Genomic DNA, 20,919 nt, shown 5'->3' with positions numbered 1-20,919 from the left:
CCTACGGTTGAGATATTGGGGTCTAATAGGGCCGAAAAAAAGAACAACAGCAACATGGAGGGATCATGGATGTGAACCTTAAAGCATTAACAACGGTAACAGATTTGGAGATGCGAGATATTCCCCTTCCATGGGTTTATTTCACAGATATTTTTTTTTGCCCCCAATGTGCCAAGATATTAAATGGGTGTATGTAATTAAAAGTAAAAGTTAAAACAAAAACAAAACATTTTTACTTTTGTACTATATATATTTCAGTCTGTACTTTTAAAAAAAAAATTGTATTTACACTACTCACAAGTGAGAGATATTCCTGAAATTTCAGGATGAACCAATAATACACTACAAACTGGTGAATTTATTTTGACCTTCTCTAAACTTTTTAATGTACGTCCAACTGTTCAGTTTCAGTAAACGTTTTGCACAACTTGTTAATCTCTAACAAGGAGATGAACAACAAAATTCACAAAATCGGTTTGAGCCATAAATCTATGAACCAATGCATTTCCTAGTTCAATTAGAATTACTAAAAATTCATTTTCATCATGCTGTTCATTTTTTGACAGCATGAGCCCAAGATGACAACTAACACAGCAGGCCTATACCATGCCATTGTGAGGCTTCTTACAGGGAAGTAGCCACTGAGTTTAGATTGTAGTGTGTCATCAGCAGGTTGTGACAGAGATACGGAGAGACTGGAAGAATTACAGAAAGGTACAGAAGTGGGTGGCCTTGGATATTAAAAAACACACACCTGTAGTGAATTTTGCTGTTCAGTTCCTTCTTAGGGAACAGCAAGTTGTGCAAAAAGTACTGAAACATCAAAAGATTAGAGGTGGTGAAATTAAGTTGACGTATAGTGCAGTTTAGGGTCACCATGAAATTTCACCCAAAAGTCAAATAACCCTAACTTTTTGTGATTAGTGTAAGTGTAGGAGGAGAATCGGTACTTGGATTCTTACCAATGTTTTTGTTCCAAACAAGTTTTAAGTACCTATAAACCCATAAATGCAGAGAGTGTGAGTACTTTTGCCACCTCTGTTTAGTAGGATATTCTGCTCGGACGCAGAGCTTTATTTTCTTATAGAAATATTAATTATGTGGAAGTGTTGTAGTTAACTGTACAGTAGGGCAAACAAGGACATGGAGGAGGAGACATTTCCGAATAAGCAGACATCATCAACTTGAGGACAAGGCGCCCAACAGAAGCGCGTGTGCGCGCAGCTCTGAATGTGCCATCCACGCGCCGTTTGAATTTACAGTCGAAGAAAAAAAATGGTGGCCAGCGCTAGAGTGCAGAAGCTCCTTCGACGATATAAACTAGCCATTGCCGCCGCATTAACTATCCTCCTCATTCAAGGTCTCGTCGTGTGGAGCCTGAAAAGTCTGGAAGAGGGCGAGACGGAGGTGAGAAACGGTCCACTCGTTCGTTTAGCGGTATGACGCGGATTTGCTTTTGGCTTATTTGTACGTCAATAGCCGCTAACCGCTAGCTTAGCTCCACGTCACTTGAGATAGGGCACATCTACTTGATGTTAGCTAAGAAGAGGCTTCGCCGGGGCTCAATAGATTCGAACCAGCCTTGTCTGTCACCAGACAGCTAGTGCTTGACTTGACGATAAACGAATTAAACATAACTATTACAACAAACAAACAAACAAACAAACAAACAAAAAAGACTCATTATACACTATGTTGGCTAACCGAGGCAGGCATTAGTAACTTCATTTCTTTATACAGTCCCGCTTTAAGACTGATGTACTTATAGTTAAAACATGGATAGTGTTTTGCTTGCTATGCATACTGGTATTAACATGTGGCCCATTATATATTATTATTATATTATAATATACCACATACGTTGCACGTGTTGAGCATACAAAGCATTGGTTTGTATGCTCAACATATACATTGCACGTGTTGAGCATACAACGCATTGGTTATCATGTCTGCCTCAGAGTTATGAAGTTCGGGGTTCGAATTTTGCATGTTCTCCTTGTCTTGGGTTACGTTTCAGTGGCTTACTCTCACACTCCAGAAACATGCATGTTGGCTTCATTGAAGACTAAATCAGTGCTCCACAACCGCTTAGTCAATTTCATTTACTGATAATTGGTCTGAAAATTATGATTTAATTACTCCAAATTATGTATCTTTGTTCATCTATGCCAGTGACATATAGTTACAGGCAGAACTGTTGTGCTCTTCCACTACAAGGAAAAAGGTACAATTAACCTGTGTATCCAAATGTTGTCATTCATACAACAGAGAGATTTCACGCGAAGTAATTTTGTGAGTAAATTAAGACGAGATCCTAATTATCTTAGTATATGCACTTTTGACAACTTTTTTTGTTTGGTGGTGTATGTGTGCCATTAGATTTTTGTAATGTTAAACATGTGCCTTGGCTCAATAATGGTTGGGGAAACACTGCTCTAAATTGTCCATGAGTGTGAATGGTTGCTTGTCTATATGTGTCCTGCAATTGGCTGGCAACCAATCCAGGGTGGACCCCGCCTGTAGCCCAAAGTCAAGTGGGATAGGCTCCAGCTCACCCGTGACCCTAATAAGGATAAGCGGTATAGAAAGTGGATGGATGGATTATTCATACTACACCGCTAGTACATCTTGTATTAATTAGGAAACGCGCCTACTATTATCTAATTTCAAGCCCAATTCCAATGAAGTTGGGACGTTGTGTTAAACATAAATAAAAACCGAATACAATGATTTGCAAATCATGTTGAATCTATATTTAATTGAATACACTACAAAGACAAGATATTTCATGTTCAAACTGATGAACTTGATTGTTTTTAGCTAATAATCATTAACTAATTTAAATAATTTTATGGCTGCAACACGTTCCAAAAAAGCTGGAACAGGTGGCAAAAAGACTGAGAAAGTTGAGGAATGCTCATCAAACACCTGTTTGGAACATCCCACAGGTGAACAGGCTAATTGGGAATAAGTGGGTGCCATGGGTATAAAAGGATCTTCCCTAAATTACTCAGTCATTCACAAGCAAAGATGGGGCGATGTTCACCTCTTTGTGAACCAGTGCGTGAGAAAATAGTCGAACAGTTTAAGGATAATGTTCCTCAATGTACAATTGCAAGGAATTTAGGGATTTCCTCATCTACGGTCCATAATATCATCAAAAGTTTCAGAGAATCTGGAGAAATCACTGCATCTAAGCGGCAAGGCCAAAAACCAACATTGAATGCCTGTGACCTTCGATCCCTCAGGCGGCACTGCATCAAAAAACGACATCAATGTGTAAAGGATATCGCCACATGGGCTCAGGAACACTTTAGAAAACCAATGTCAGTAAATACAGTTCGGCGCTACATCCGTAAGTGCAACTTGAAACTTTACTATGCAAAGCAAAAGCCATTTATCAACAACACCCAGAAACGCCGCCGGCTTCTCTGGGCCCGAGCTCATCTAAGATGGACTGATGCAAAGTGGAAAAGTGTTCTGTGGTCCGACGAGTCCACATTTCAAATTGTTTTGGGAAATTGTGGACGTCGTGTCCTCTGGGCCAAAGAGGAAAAGAGCCATCCGGACTGTTATGGGTGCAAAGTTCAAAAGCCAACATCTGTGATGGTATGGGGCTGTGTTAGTGGCAATGGCATGGGTAACTTACACATCTGTGAAGGCACCATTAATGCTGAAAGGTACATACAGGTTTTGGAGAAACATATGCTGCCATCCAAGCAACGTCTTTTTCATGGACGCCCCTGGTTATTTCAGCAAGACAATGCCAAACCACATTCTGCACGTGTTACAACAGTGTGGCTTCGTAGTAAAAGAGTGCAGGTACTAGACTGGCCTGCCTGCAGTCCAGACCTGTCTCCCATTGAAAATGTATGGCGCATTATGAAGCGTAAAATACGACAATGGAGACCCCGGACTGTTGAACAGGTGAAGCTGTACATCGAGCAAGAATGGGAAAGAGTTCCACCTACAAAGCTTCAACAATTAGTGTCCTCAGTTCCCAAACGTTTATTGAATGTTGTTAAAAGAAAAGATGATGTAACACAGTGGAAAACATGACCCTTTCCCAGCTTTTTTGGAACGTGTTGAAGCCATAAAATTCTAAGTGAATGATTATTTGCTAAAACAATAAAGTTTATCAGTTTGAACATTAAATATATTGTCTTTGTAGTGTATTCAATTAAATATAAGTCAACATGATTTGCAAATCATTGTATTCTGTTTTTATTTATGTTAAACACAACGTCCCAACTTCATTGGAATTTGGGTTGTAGTTTACAGATGTTAATGTTAAATGTATTAAGCGATGGAGTGATGTTAGGGATTATGTCACAACACAGAACGAACTAACTTAAAATTTAGAAATAGCCAATAAAAACAGAAAAATATTGTACTTAATATTTTCCTGGAGGATGCATTTGGAATTAACCTTTTAAGTTGGTAATAGTGAAAAATGAAGTGAAACAGACTGATGATTTTAGTCTTTTTTTTTTTCCAGAATGAGAGTGCTTAAAGAGGAGGATGCTATTCATGTGGCACAGCTTGAAGCAGGCACCAGGTGTAGGTGGAGATGGGCCTAGCTCAAGTTGGAGGCCAGAACAAAAAGGCAAAGAAATGAGGCAAATTTTAATTTTAATCTTAAATTTGTACATCAACATGTACATGAGCGGTGTAAATACGTTTTTCTGTGTGAAGAAGTTTTTTTAATTTTTTATTTTTGTATTATTATTATTATTTTTTGCCTCATTGTACTCTTCAGTCTTCCAGATTTCTGAATTTATGTTAAAATAAAACATCTAATTTACTAACATATACTATGAGTGGTCAGGTTATGTCTCTCAGGTAGTCTGTATAGTTTGAGCACTTCCCTCATTAGCTAAGATTTCTATTGCAGTAAATTAACTTGTCCAATATGGTATGAGTTGGATTTTTTGTAGACTTAGCCATTTTGAATTGAGCAGCGTTGATAAAGACCTACGTAGTGCCTTTGTTGCTACGTTTTTGCTTTGTCACACAGTAAGTTGGTCACTATCACTCAAAAGTGCCTTGATGTCCTCACCAGAATCACTCGGTCATCATGAAAATACAGTAGAATAATGAAACTTTGGAGGTCTTATAAAAAGTTACCCAACATTTGCACACATACCAGTACAATGACAAGTCTCTTAAAATGTGTTTCCTTCATTTTTCACCATTTTTACTTTCATTGGATTTACGTGGTTTTGACATGTCCCACTTACTGCTCTGCAAACTACAGTGTGTGTAATAAGCGGTTAAATGATACTAGATACATTGTTTTTACATGGTTTTACTTCCCACAACAAGTTATTTGATCAAACAAGTCATTATGATCATGTATAATCTATCTTCATAATGATATTGGACATTTTACGTGTCCCTGAAATAAATGTCCATCGTGTCATTACGGGGTAACTGCCTCTAAAAGAAGCCCTCTGATATTGTCGGTGACGTTATGACCAGCATTTTGTCTTTCTTCACTGAAGGCTGGACCAGTGAATAGTCACAGTCAGAATAAATATTTTAAATTATGCTTTGTAATTTTCATAAGGAACATTTTTATCATATAATGTGTGTATTTGGATGTTGTCAAGCTTAACATGTCCACTTCGGCATCATGAAATATCCGTTGTGATTAAAAAAAAAAAACTTTCAGAAACCTGAAATATATTTGTCAAACAACACACATCTTACTAAATTAATCATATTGCCAAAAGAAGGCCCACCATGTGCTTATTAAATACCAACATTGGTGAAAAATGTCCACCCTGTTATTGTGCACCTTGTCTGCAAGTTCACATAGTTTGCCATTTGCATGTACATTGTCTGCTTACAGTTAATTTAGAAAAAAAGCTTGGGATCTTGACCAATATCCATTTCTTACTTACTACCATACTTTTTGTTGTTGTTGTTTAAATGGTGAGATCTCAAAGATATTGACTCAAGTTCAATTTCCAGTTTTCTGATTTTCATTGTATTTCTTGTGCCATAGTTATCCTATAATAACAATTGGTCCCCCATACTGTATTTGAATTTATATTTAGAAATGGTTACAGAGGGATTAGTATTTTGTTTAATTGCTAAGCTGATTACATGAGCCCTGTGGAGTTCAGCACTTCAGGTAAAAGTGCTCACAGCTGTGTTATTGTGTAGAATTCTGTTTATCCACCAATGCCCCTTCTGCTTTCTGATCAGGTGCATACAGGTTGAAACGTGCTAGTAAATAGAAATATCCAGTCGAAATGGCTGTGTGAGAGTGCCAGAGTTCCTACGCAAGTATGGAAAGTATGGAATATGATTTCATAAATTTCCAGGCCTGGAAAAGTATGGAAAATGGAAACTATTGTATGGAGAAATATTGTATGGAGAAATATTGTTATCAAGACTGTTACAACAGCTGTAAAACAAAAAATTATCAGTATCTAAAAAAATATAGACCAATCCAAGTTTTTTTTTTTTTTTTTTTTTTTTAAAGGCGCTTGGAAGCACAGCTACAATGTTTGTGAGACCACATCATATGTTACCATCGTCTTGGTAAATGCTCAATTCTTATTGGCTCAGAAAATTCCATCGGTACACCTTTCAAACGTCTCAAGTAGTTCGTGTCGAAAAATCATTACATTTTTCCAAATTAATGCACCCTTAGCCGTTTTAGATTAGATGATCAAACATAGCAATCTGACAGATTTTCTGATAAGTAAATGTGAAGTACTCTGAGGACAGAAATTAGCAAATTTAAAACAATAAGGAGAGATGTAATAATTTACCTTATTTGATGAATACAACACCTTTGATGGCTGGAATGCTGCTGAGTAATTGAGGGGAAAATTAAAAGACGGAATAAACTGACAAATATGAACTAAACACTTCACCGTTGATGTTTTGAATGATACCCTGCGACAGTTTTATGCTGCCGTCCAATCAACGAAGACCGACACAGAGTACAGCGTTGCCAGTCTGAGAGCTTGCATAAACCGTCACATATACTGTAAATATACCCAATATATGTTTAATAATGGAAACAGGTTTTATTGTCATACCTGTGGTTGTTATTTAACATTGTTAAAGTAATAATCTATGTGCTAGATTATTGAACAGCATTTACATTCCCTTAGAAAGTTATGGGATTGAAATGACTCTTCATAGTCAAACCCTCAGGCATTATTTAGTGATTTTACTAAAATTTTCTATTTTGACTACAGAAGTATTTTTTTACTGAGAAGTCTGGAAATTAGGTTATGGAAAAAGTATGGAATTTTGAAATCTCAAATGTGTAGGAACCCTGGAGTGTGGAGGAGGCATTTGGCTAAAAATGTCACACATTTTTGTGCTGCCTCGTGTCTCACAAAGACCAGTGACAGTGATGCCCAGTAGGTAGTATGGATTCTTGGGAACTCAAGCTCATGCACATTTTAGGTCTGGCTGTGGCTTTTTTCACTCAACTCAAAAAATTTGATATTGTCTCTTACAGTATATTACATGCAGTGAGATTAAGCTAAAAAATGCATGTTTGAATTTAAGAAGGTTTAATAATTCATATTAATCCCCATTCACCCTCTGTAAATCCCTCATGCAGGTGAGTTGAACTGGAGTGTTCCCATCTTTTTTGTCTTTGCATAAACTTGCTTCTTTCATTATGTAATTATGCTCCGATGTGCCTGTCAATGTTAAGTGCATAATAACACAAAGTCGTCACAATGTGTTATATTAAGGAGATTTCACATAAGAAGGGAAGGACTTAAAATACGGAAAAGCCGTTATCAGCCTTGGCTAGAACTTAACGCTCGGTACTGCAGCCCGCTTCAGAGAATGGCAATGCTGATATGGTTTCCCTCATTAATTGGGAGGCAAAGAGGCTGTCCTGCTTGTCTTTGAATCAATACATTTTTGACATGATGCTGTTAATTAAAAGCTGTGCAAATCCCTGATAAGGAAAATTGAAACATTCGCTACATTAGGATGCTTGTCTTAAGTGTGAGAACATTTTCTCAGGGACTCGAAAGTATGTCACAAATGTAATTTTATAAAGGAAAATGCTAATAAGGCTTTCAGGCTTGTACTTACTGTGTCAAGCCAGCAAAATGAAATGTAAAGATTTCTTAAATGATTCCATTTCCACTCTTGAATTGTATCTTCCTCTTAAGCATCATAAACTCTTCAGGTAGCGATTTCATGTGATATTTGTTTTAGACAGAAATGTTCTTTTATGTTACTTCTTGCTGCTGTGATAGATTTTAGAAAGACATCGGGATTGTATATGACTGTGCTATATTTGTTGGCAACTGGTTTACTGGCAGACTAGTGTATTATTTGGTTCCCTGTCCCACCACACAGCTCTGGTTGCTCCCCTCCTTCTGTCATCTTTGGGCAGTAAGCCCACCAGCTGTGGGAGGCGAGGCAGATCGTGTCCTGGTACATCAACTGACAGAAGCACAAATCTCGCAGCCTACTTGTTTGCTGTTCTTTCTCCTCTCAGAGCACATAGCACATATTTTGAAGTACCTTTTCTGCAGCATATCAGTGCGCCAAGTTGCCAGAATATTTATTTATTTTTTTATACAACGAGCTGTTTTAATTTTTTTTAGACTGATTGGTGCTATAGTAGAGCAGATTGCATCCACACTGTGTACAGCGCTTGAAATTGAAGTACAGTGGAACTCTAAGGTTAATATCAACCCATTCAGGGATTGATAACGCCCCCCCACCCCAGTTTATTCAGCTTTCAAAACAATTTACACCATAGAAAATAATAAAAAAAATCACAGGGTGACACTGACAACCTCATAAAATCTTTATCAATTGTGCAGACAGAAACCAAAACTCGATCCATTAGTGAGTGTTTTAAAGTCGAATCAGAAAAATGAAGATCATGCTTTTGACATTTTAGGGAAGCCAGAAATCTTCATGGTAATTCCAGGACGCAGCTGTCTCACACACATCATAAAATCCTGAAGCAGGATTATTCATCCTAAAGGCTAGATTTATTCATACTGTATATGACTAGGATGTTTTTGTATGTCTACTGGATATTGGAGCGCCCTGACTATTATTTTCAAGCCGTTAAAATTTTTGAGGTTTGCATGCTGTTTCCATGCGTGTGTGAAATATGTGTGAACACATCACCAGCGTATGCTTTTCCCCCTGCAATCTTTGCCACAGGGGTTTTCTGCAGTGATTCGTTGGGCTTGTTATGCCAAACTAAAAATAACTTTTTCTGTGCTGTGTTGTTTGGAGTTTTTTGGTTTACTGGCAAATTTGTGATCGATACTCACTCCTGTTGAAAAATCTAGAAACACTTTAAACAGATTTTGCATCTTAATTTACCTCTTTCAACTCACTTTGTTTTTCCTCATAGAAAAAAACAAGACGGTCTAAACTGCCTGACAACAACAGCCAGGACCAGAAGAGGGATGCCACAATTTTAGAGAGACACAACCCATTGTCTGGGAGTAACAGGGGCAGATGGAGCGGCAGGTTGGAAAGGACAGGGGGAACAGCAACCAGTGCACTCAGACAAGGGACCAGCCAAAGACAAGGAAAGCCCGCCATCAGGCCGAAGAATCCCCTTGAGCAGGGGCAAACTGGCACCGCACTGGACGGTGTAGCACCCCATGACCCGTCCAATAACTTAAGTGACATGCGAGATGGTGCTGATGGGCTAATGGCGGCCAGGATACCTGCTGCTGCCTTACCAGGGGAGCCAGGCAGCGTGGATGGGGCACACCAAGCTCCCAGCAGTGATTTTGAGCCCAAATGTGACATCATAGGGAAGGATGCGTGGTCTGCCCTGCATCGTGCCGGCTCACAGCAGTGTCGCCAGGAGATCGCCAACATTGTGTGCATGCATCAGGTCGGGCAGCTCATGCCAGCTGCCCTTCCACAGTTCTGCCCCCAGCTTGGTGAGAACACTCCACACTGTGCACAGATACTGTACCTGGGTGATTGTGGATGGGACGCAGGCTGTCCACATGCACTTCTGAAAAATGTGATTCCAATGTCTTGCTGTCATGGTCTGTTGTTTAGACAACAAAATATCATGCCACGTATCAGTGAGCACATGGGTAGCCAATCAAAGTACAGTGAATTTACAGTAGTTAAGTGTACATTGCACCTCGGTTTATCGCAGGGATTATGTTCCAGACCCACCCGCAATATCAGGCCATATACAGTATCAGTGTGTGCATGGCCAGCCAATCAAAGCACTTAAATCACAAGGAATTTAGTTAATTGTAGTTACAACACGTAACCGTCGTCTAAGATTTCACACTGTTGTTTTCTTTAGTATTGTTTCAACATCACAAGTCTCAACCCTATTTTCATGTGCTCCTTCATTAGGTTCATCAAGTCAGGTTCAGGCAGTTGGCGAGCTGGACAACAGCTTGGCCAAGGTAGAGAACCCTGTCCGGGTGGTTTTTGTCTTAATGGTCCACGGCCGCTCTGTACGGCAGCTCAAGCGTCTGATTAAAGCAATATATCACTCTGATCACTACTACTACGTCCATGTAGACAAGGTAAGAAGACAAGGACTCTTTCCTGGCATACAAAATATAGCACAATTGTTACAAGACAGTGGGATACTGATTCCTCTGGTCTAGTTTATAGTATTATTTGTTGTTGCCTTTGCTTGGTGTTGGTTGCACTGAGCTAAAAAATGTTTACCTGTCCACTGGCACTATGTAGGTTACATTTATCCTACAAGTTTAACAGCATGGTTGAGGGGATTAGAGTACAGAGATGTTATTCTTAGCATCTGGATTTAGTTAACGGCACCATCACATGCTGTTGGAATTCAAAAGTCAAACACGCTTCTGGTTGAGGTCTGAAACATGTTTGTAGCCTACAGCATACAACAATGCACTCAACCTTTATATAGGCTCCAGTACTAGTATTTTCTTTTAAATTGATTGTGGGAATGGAGATCTGAAGAATTTGTGTCTGATGCATGTCGACTGTCTTTACTAATCAAGTCCTGTCCTCAAATGATTAATTTCTTTAAACTGCTCATCACACCAGAAACTTTAATTAAATTTAAAGCTGTTGTTAATTCAGCAAATATAACGCCAGTATTATTTATTTTTAATTGTGACTCATAGAAGTGTAAGATAATAGTAGTGGTTATACAGTACATGCTGTGTCACAACCCTGTCTTCGTATGATTCTCTTTTAGTTGTTCCCCTGTTCTGCGTAATCCATGTTCAGCAGTTTCCTCCTGAGTACACAGTAAACATTGTTCCTATGAATTCTGATGATTTATCCTAATGTCACTTTGAGAAGGGAATGTTTTGTACTACTTACATAGATTTAAGACTTATAGCGTTATGATTTATGTTCAGTGTTGTAACATTTCATTCTCATTTCATGTTTATCATTTCGCCATGTAACACACCAACGCATGGGGTGTTAAAATGTATCAACATGAGCTAGCTTTGTGTACTTATTACAAAAACACACCCTCATTTACACTTTTGACCTCGTGCTCTGAATCCTTCCAGCGGTCCGGCTACATGCATCGGGAGGTCTTACAAATAGCCCAGCAGTACCCAAATGTACGTGCGACGCCCTGGAGAATGGTGACCATCTGGGGTGGTGCCAGCCTGCTAAAGGCATACCTCCGCAGCATGCATGACCTCCTCTCCATGCTGGACTGGAATTGGGATTTTTTCATTAATCTCAGTGGCACAGACTTCCCCACAAGGTTGGTCAGCCAAATTTATGAAATCAACTTAGACCAAGTATAACCCTGTCACATCTATGAAAACCCACTAAATACCAAGTCTCTGTGAAACCTGGAGTGTGCTAAATCTTTTTATTTTGGCTGATGCATTGCAGTGTTGCCTCATGTGTATTCCTTATTTATGAATTAACATTTTGAGTGTTGCACAGTGATTGTGATTCAACTTCTCATTTTGAGTACAAAATTAGCCGAAAGGCACGTTAAATAGATTGTTTTGGAAGTCACCCATGGGGCTGACTGATAAAATGTAGTTTCCATGACAAAGCTGTTCTTTTCATCAGTGTGTAATCACCAGCACATTCCAAGGAATTCTGTTTTTGGTTTTTCACTTCATTCTTAATAAATACTCTTGCGATTTCTGTTACGCTACAGAACCAATGATGAACTGGTGGCCTTCCTATCACAGCACAGAGACAAGAACTTCCTCAAGTCCCATGGCAGAGAGAATGCCCGGTGAGACCTCTTGCTGTAAAATACAAAACCAGTTTTAACCAGTTAAATCCACTAATTTTGATTGAAGAAATGTTTTTTCCGCAAGCACATTATTAAATATATATACATGATGGCTTTGTAGAAATAGTATTAATTAGTAATCACGTTAATTCAGCAGACAATAAAGTGGAAATATTATTCCAGGGAAATATTTACTTCTGCTATTGCTAAAGACTATGTGCACAGAAAAAAGTAGGACAAATAAAAGACAGTGGCATTTATGTTGGCATGCTGGAACACTGGTTTGGCAAGAGTGAAGAGAAACAAGCAAAAGCATTTCTGCCACTGCTGTCATGCCAATCAGACATGTTTCTCTGTTCATAGCTGCATAGTATGTAAGAAGTTGATGACAAGACAGTCAACAAGCAATTCAAGTCATCTCCTTAAATGTAAAGCACCTTCGAAACAGTTAACATTACTTATGGCACCAATCAGGGGACAACAGAAATCTTTTCACCCGAGCATTCAAAAATCTCTGGGAAATCTATCTATATTTACTGGGACGAATGCTTCCTCAATCAGTCAATTAATGCCAATTGTTTTGTGTTCAAGCTTTATTAAGAAGCAAGGCCTTGATCGTCTGTTCCACGAGTGTGACAATCACATGTGGCGGCTGGGAGAGCGCAACATTCCTGATGGCCTGGAGCTCTCGGGTGGCTCGGATTGGTTTGCACTCACCCGCCGCTTTGTGGAATATGTCATCAACTCCCAGGATGATCTGGTGTCAGGACTAAAGCAGTTCTATTCCTATACTCTGCTCCCTGCTGAGGTGAGTAGGCCCGAGGTGGGCCCTCATAGTCTGATGTAGCGCTGTCTCCGCTGAGCTCAGCATCAAGCTAATACCACACTCCACTGTACTTAGTGCACAGAATAAAAGGAAGCTTCACTTGTCTCATCTGACAGTGTGGTTTCATTCCCAAAAGTCTTGTTATAGGCTACGTTTACACTATGTTCCCCGCGGCCACAGCTGGTCCGTTTCAGACCCCCGTGGAGAAAACCTGATGGTCGTGAGACAACGTGCCACGACGGAATGGGAAAATGTGAATGTGATTGCCGTGGATGCCCGGCAAGATGTTTAATATGTCAAAACATTTGCCACAGGAATTAATGTGAGGGACGCCATCAGAACGTGACAGGCAAGGAGGGAACAAACTGGCATCCGTGGTAAACCGCAGGCCAAAACGTAGTGCATCTTTGAGCCTCTTGAACTACAACCCCATCTTCCCATGGCCCATCACAGACATGGTGACATAGACAGTGTGAAAACTTAGTATGACTTTGATGGAAATGGCCCAAATTCCATGGTACACTACATTCCGGGCAGTGGATCTCCCATGGCCGTCAGGAACATAGTCTAAATGTAGAATTAAACATTATGTTGTATATAGAGCAGTGGTTCTCAAACGTTTTACACCAAGTACCACCGAAACAAACAGGAAAAACGAGACAGAGGTTTTATTCCTACAAAGTACATTTAATATTATGGTATGCCACTGTAACATTATGCAGAGCTGAACATTAAAACTTTGCTTAAATATAGGAAGAAAACTGTACTTAAATATTGATTCAATTATAATGTAGGCTATAGTGTTTCACATAAGTCATAAAAAGTCTAAATTGTACCTAAAAGGTTTAATAACAGATACTTCTTAAAGATTAAATGGGCAAATGTATTGTACTAAAAAGTTAAATACAACTGTATTGTACTTAGCCAGTGATTCTTTTGTGTACCACGAGAGGTACAAGAACCTCACTTTGAGATTCACTGATATAGAGCATTGACCTTGCATGAAAACTGTTTTTCTGTGGTTATTGAACCCGATCTCACAGTGAATTTAGTGGAAAATCATGTAAAAAGTACCATATTATGTTCAAACTAAGCTCTTTTGCAAAGACATTCTCCAAATAACACACATACTAAATTACAGTATGGCTTTTATATTACTGAGTATGTCTTTTTGGCTGTTTTCAGTCTTTCTTCCACACTGTGCTGGGAAACAGTCACATGTGTGACAGCCTGGTGGACAACAACCTTCGTGTGACCAACTGGAATCGTAAACTGGGCTGTAAATGCCAGTACAAGCACATTGTGGATTGGTGTGGCTGCTCTCCCAATGACTTCAAACCCCAAGACCTCATTCGCATTCAGGTGAGTGATTCAGCACGAGCCATAGGGTCATACTGTATTACCAATTGTGTTCCTTCTTTTTGCTTTTTTTTTTTTTTTTACCACAGCAATTGTCCCGGCCAACATTCTTCGCACGCAAGTTTGAGTCGTCAGTGAACCAGGAAGCCATAGACATCTTGGACACCCACCTGTATGGCCAGTATGCACCAGGAACTGTTGCCATAAAGGCGTACTGGGAGAACCAGTTTGAGCAGATGGATGGCGTGGGCTCACTCAGTGATGTGGCACTCACTGCACACACTTCTTTGTTTCGCCTGGGCCTGAAAGGTCTTGCGACATCTCAGGGCAGAAACGAGGCCTGCAGGTCAGGAAACATTTTTAATAAAGTGATTTGAATGCGCGGCACGGTGAACGACTGGTTAGAGCGTCTGCCTCACAGTTCTGAGGACTGGGGTTCAAATCCCGGCCCCGCCTGTGTGGAGTTTGCATGTTCTTCCCCTGCTTGCGTGGGTTTTCTCCGGGCACTCCGGTTTCCTCCCACATCCCAAAAACATGCATGATAGGTTGATTGAAGACTCTAAATTGCCCATAGGTGTGAATGAGAGTGCAAATGGTTGTTTGTTTGTGTGCTCTGCGATTGGCTGGAAACCAGTTCAGGGTGTACCCTGCCTCCTGCCCGAAGATAGCTGGGATAGGCTCCAGCACTCCCGCGACCCTTGTGAGGATAAGCGGCTCAGAAAATGGATGGATGGATGATTTGAATGCATATTTTTTTTACTTGATTTATTTCCTCTGAGTTGACCATTGCACCTAGTTTACACAATGTATATTTTTCTTCATCAATACAGGTTTGAACCTATAGCCTACCCTTTGTCAGTGCACTTGTATTTCTATGACGACCGCTTTCAAGGGTACTTGATACGTCAGGAAGTTCAAGTTGTGGGATCAAAGGTCAAGGAATCAATAGAGATGTGGGCTGTGCCCCAGGCTACATTGGTGCTTGAGAAGAATCTTAAGGAGTTTGAAAGGCTTAAAAACCTGGAGGTGAGCACACTTTGAGGAGATGCTTTTGCTTTGTATTTAACACTGTAAAGTTCTTGTTGGGCTGATTACTTAAAAACAAATAAAGGAATACTGTGAGCGCTCTTGAATATAAACTATAAAATTGTCATCGAAACCCTTGCTTATTCTCTTTAACAGATCGGCACAGAATGGGACCCAAAAGAAAGAATATTCCGTAATTTTGGTGGGATCATTGGTCCTTTGGATGAACCACTGGCTGTTCAGAAGTGGGCTCGCGGGCCCAACCTCACAGCCACCATAGTGTGGATTGACCCTGCCCAGGTGGTGGCAGCGTCTTACGACATCACAGTGGATGTGGATGCAGAATTTACCCAGTATAAGCCACCCCTGCAGCGCCCCCTGCGGCCTGGCATTTGGACTGTATGTGTATTAAAACAGTGGGCGCGTGTGGCAGAAATTCATTTTCTCGTCATGCCTTTGAACTTCAAAGATAAGGAGCCACTGCGTAAAGGTGAGGCTTTAACCTTTTCATTAGTTGCTGTTTTTTAGGTTCAAATTAAACCCCATGAAAAAATTGAATTGTCAAATCGGTAAGGAACTTTCATTTCTTTAATGTTAGATTCCATAAAAAATACATTTTCATTCTTTTGTGGCATATAATATTTGTCTGTTCCCACTCAGTGACGGTGTGTGAATTAGGGATGTTTGAAAACCACTTTTTTGGGACCCAAACTGATACGAATATTCACTCTTGAGTACTCACCAATACAGAGTACCAATATCACTGGTACTTTTGATACATAACACTTGTTGGACAGTCTTGAAATACCTCTCTTTCTTCTGATGCACTTGATGATTTGCCTATGTCTAACCGCTGCAGTGTAGCACCAACAACTGGCAAGGAGGACCTAACTCATTGTCAATTTGTATTTTTTTTTTTACCTTAAGTATCGGTGTGGAATGTGCTAAATAGAGGTTCTAATCTTGATGACTGAATGTAATCCTAGCCTAGATTAAAAAGGGGGTAGAGAGGGTATCGGTGGCTGGTCTCGGGAGCCTTCATGAGTATCAGGTATCACACCTTGAAATAAGGCGTGATACCTGGTACCAGTATACGCCCGTTCCTAGTGTGACTGCTTGTCTGTCTTTATGTGCCCTGCGACTAGCGACCAAGCCAGCGTGTAGTCTTGCCTTTCCCCCGAAGTCAGCTGGGATAGTTCCCATCTCCCCACAACCCTGAACAGGATAAGCATTGTAGAAAATTGATCGATAATCTTACTCTAATATTAATTGTAGGGCTGCACATAATTTAGTTTGAGCATCGTCATCGCAATGCACTTGTGCGCAATCGTCTACTGGGTCTACTGCAATGTTGGTGTTGTGGAATATACAGCGAATTAACTGTATTATTAAAAGTGACCAGCAGAGGGACCTGTTTGGACATGATAATAGAAAGACTTTAGGCCTGCTGCTTGTTCTATTTTGCTCTTCAGAATAAAACCAGGCAGGCACGTTGCATCTGCGAGAATGGGATTGAATATGTTCTTTTGTAATACAGTACATAACTGTAAAAATTTATTAATCGGAAAATTATTATTTGTATCAGAATGCTTAAGTTAAAACACTATAAGATCACACTGTGATAATACGGAATTTATTTTGTTTCAAAATATTAGAGTAGATACATTATTTTGTTAATATAGTCAGCCAGAGCTGTGAGGAATGCAAAGTTGTCAATGTCCTTTTACTATCGTTCCTGTCCTACTGTGTTGAGTGTTTTTGTTTGCCCATTAAGGACAAAAGTCCTGTTTTTATTTTAATTCATCATTTGAAAAAACACCATTCAAGCAACACATTTTCCCCTCATATTTTTGAGATAGCCTATCAGCAACATCCATCCATCCATTTCCCGAGCCGCTTATCCTCACTAGAGTCGCGGGACTGCCGGAGTCTATCCTAGCTATCTTCGGGCAGGAGGCGGGGTACACCCTGATCAGGTTGCCAGCCAATCGCAGGGCACATTTAAACAAACACTCACATTCACATCTACTGTGAGGCAGACGCTCTAACCAGTCGGCCGCCGTCAGCAACATATTGAGGGAAAAAAAAATAAAGAACTAGTTTGTTTTTGGAATGGTGAAATTAGTTAAAAATTTTGAATTATGAACTGAAATAGTTCATTTTTGGAACAATGAACTTAACTTTGAACTTGTTTGCGTAGAAAATGTACTTTCCCAACACTGATCCTGAATTATTTCATATCGTAATATATATCGCAGGTTTACAAAGAAATCGCAATGTCATTTTTTTTTCACAAGCACAGATACCTTTCCTGATGTGTTGTTAGTAGCATCGGTTGTAAAAATTAATGTTTAGGAATGTGTGCAGCTTTGTTCTGTTCGACTAACTTTGTTCTGTTCGACTGATCAAGTATGATTCTCAATAAACCTCATTTATAATACCACAGCGGAAGTTTAAAAACTCCACTGTGACACAGTAAAACTGTTCCGGCATGAAAGGGATACAGATTTTCCATTCTGCTTGACCTAACAGCCGAAAAGGACAAAAAAAAAAAAAAAGGAATATGTGCAGCACTTGTACAAATTTTTTCTGCGCACTGGAATATTCTAACATTTTTAAAACATGCGTGATGCACAAAACTCTTGTTAGTGTCAACGTTCTTGTGCTTTAAATATGACCAAACAGACATTTCATGACACTGAATTCTAACTTGGTTAGAAATGTCAGTCCATCCGTCCATCCATTTTCTGTACCGCTTATCCATGCAGGGTCATAGTGAGCTGCAGCTTATCCCAACTAACTTTTGAGTTAAAAGCAGATTACACCATGGACTGGTCGCCAGTCAATCTCAGGCAACATATAGGGGCCGACAACCTTTCTCACTCATATTCATGTAGTCACTGAGTGGGAACTGAACCCACACTACTACACTATCAGCGACCCTACACACAATTCACTGTTGTTTATCTTTGCATTAATGACACATTGCATCGATATCAGACTGAATAGAAAAAGAAGCAATACATTCCTAAACGAATATTGTTCTGGGTTTTGGTCATCTCATTGGATTTGACAGCAATTGACAAATTTAGTACATTTTCATACCTGCAAAAAATTATTTTCATTTCTTTGTCTGTAAATGTGAATACCTACCTGCAGATGAGGACAGTTGGCTGCATGCAGGTCCATCAGGAAATTTGTACCAGGAGCAGAGCTTCCAGCAGCTGAGCTCCATACTGAAGCTGCCCCCCCAGGAGCCTGCCATGCTGGAAGCACAACAAAATGCCCACTTGGTGGGCCCAGCCCTTGAAGCGTGGGTTGACCGCAGTGTGGCAAACTTCTGGGTTATTGGAGACCTATGCACCACACAGACTTCATCCTGCACAGCTTTGGTGTCGTGCGCCAAAACAACCTGGAGTTCCCTGTCCCTGGACCCCAAGTCTGAACTGGGCCCTGTTAAAAGTGACGGGAGAATTAGGTAACCCCAGTGAGGGCCAGACTGTGGCGCTCAACACAGAGAGAACTAAAGGAAGAGCAGGCCTGCGCTGGAGTCTCCAAGTAGCAATGAGCGCTCAAGGAGAACCTGTGTGCGTGGGACGTTTGGCTCAAACCTGAAGGTCACAAAAACAACATGACAACTTGCACTGACAAGTCACAACATTCTCAGTAGAAACGACTTGGGAGAGGTGAATGCTGGAGATTTTGCACATTGACGACTGCAAGCCCAGAGACTTATCTTGGTTTGCAGGAGGACATTAATGCCAGATGTTGTTTTTTTTGTTGAAAAACAGCTATGGTTTTGACACCTGGGTGAGTGTTTGAAAGAAACCTCACCCTTTACCGTTTTTCACTTTCACTCTATTTCGAGTCAGGATGCAGTTTGAACTCAACCGCAGTTTCCTTGCCATGTTTTGTTCTGATCTCAAGACAGAACAAACAATTTGGATAATTTTATGCTTATTTTAAAGCATTTTATATTGGAAACATGGAACAGTTGAAGTGCACTATACTGTTAGATAATGTTACGCAAAAGTTAGTTGCTTCCATTGTGATGAGTACATGCTGACAAAGTCAATGATTTGTTTATTTGCAATCCTTGTGGATCACTCACAACACAAAAGTATTGATTAATTTACTCGTTTACCCATTTATTAGAATTTATTGCAAACTATTAATTTTAAAGTTCCGAAATTTCAAAAGGTATTTGCTGTAGATGTCGAAAGCCTTTTGTTGGTCCCAGAAAGCATCTGGAGACTCGGCAGATCGCTTCATTTGATATCACCATGCTGTTAAAACTTGTTCTGCTCTATAATCACTGCTGGCAGAGGGGTTTTGTTCTCGTTTTGAAGCCAATGTAGGAAGGGAAATTCAAACGCATGTTACATTTCATACCGCCTGCGTATTGGTGTAGATGCAATTTATTTTTTGTACATGGGTCTGCTCTCCACTCAAGGGACAAACACTCCAAGTCCTCCAACCAGAAATGGTAAACACTGTATGTTTTTATTTTTGTTTCTCAGAATTAAGATGAATCAAAGTTGCCTTTATGTAACTGAGATGACTTGTTTACTGCAGGATTAATGGTTCCCAAGATGTGCAATTTCTCCCTGCCCCAGTCTGCATCTTAGTTTGCGGTTTTAACACATTTAATGTGATCTTTTTTATGTTCTTAAAAATTGTGCTTTTCCAAGTGACCTTGTATACCTTGCACAGTACAGTTGCTTCAATGAAGCCCCATGTCTGTTAAAAAGAGAACTGCAGATGTTATTTTTTTATACTGTGTACCATTTGAGAACAAGTGTGTCCATACGTCTTTGGATTTCAAACTAGCATCAAAATATGGTCTACTTATATTTTATTGCCTGATTGGTGATCGAGGGGTTGAGTTCTCCGTGCTTGCTGCTGGGGTAAGCTAAGGAGGGGTTGGGGTGGGCTCATGTATACTATACAATGTGCTGGCTCTCCAACAAGAACATAGATGTCAAAGAAGACACAGAAATAAAGGTTTAGACCTCCTTTCTTTTGAATAAAGTGTGTCAGATGTTTGCCCACCAGGGTGCTACAGACTTTCTTGTCGAAATTCTCAACATGGTGTTTAGAACACTACATATAAATATTTAGTCAGGCTTGTTCCTTCCTATCCCCAGAGTAGCCAAGTGTACTATAGGCCAGCAGTGAAAGAGGAATTGGTGGTGAGCGATGATCTGCAGCTACTGTATGTGGAGTACAGTAAAGAATGGATGGGATCAAAGAAACTGAGGAAAGAGGAGATGAAGATATTTTCCCTGGACATCATATACAAATCTGCAGGGGATGGACATATAGATTCAACACCTTCCCCTATAATAAGCCCTGATGCACGAGGTGATTTTAACATGTTCTAAACCAATTCTCTTATTGGTTCTCTTTAGTAGACATTATTTACACACCATGCAAGACATTTGTCCAATGCATTGGTACTTTTATATGATATTTACCAAGGAAAAAAAGAGCTCAAAATTAA

At 39.9% G+C, this 20,919-nt stretch overlaps 1 protein-coding gene across 1 annotated transcript; it reads left to right on the top strand.

The window, feature by feature from the left end:
* Positions 1–1,194: 1,194 nt before the first annotated feature.
* On the top strand, positions 1,195–20,447 carry xylt2 (xylosyltransferase II). The gene is made up of 11 exons (XM_061749360.1): positions 1,195–1,407; positions 9,374–9,917; positions 10,354–10,529; positions 11,511–11,713; positions 12,125–12,205; positions 12,797–13,013; positions 14,217–14,393; positions 14,480–14,736; positions 15,221–15,416; positions 15,573–15,906; positions 18,576–20,447. Exons 1-11 carry the CDS (start codon positions 1,276–1,278, stop codon positions 18,896–18,898), a joined length of 2,640 nt encoding a protein of 879 aa, XP_061605344.1. The 5' UTR covers positions 1,195–1,275; the 3' UTR covers positions 18,899–20,447.
* The last annotated feature ends 472 nt before the right edge of the window (positions 20,448–20,919 follow it).

This window comes from Phyllopteryx taeniolatus, chromosome 16, assembly GCF_024500385.1.
Source record: "Phyllopteryx taeniolatus isolate TA_2022b chromosome 16, UOR_Ptae_1.2, whole genome shotgun sequence".
NCBI lineage: Eukaryota > Metazoa > Chordata > Actinopteri > Syngnathiformes > Syngnathidae > Phyllopteryx > Phyllopteryx taeniolatus.
The sequence above is the reverse complement of the archived record's forward strand: the minus strand, read 5'-3'. Positions and strand labels throughout refer to the sequence as shown.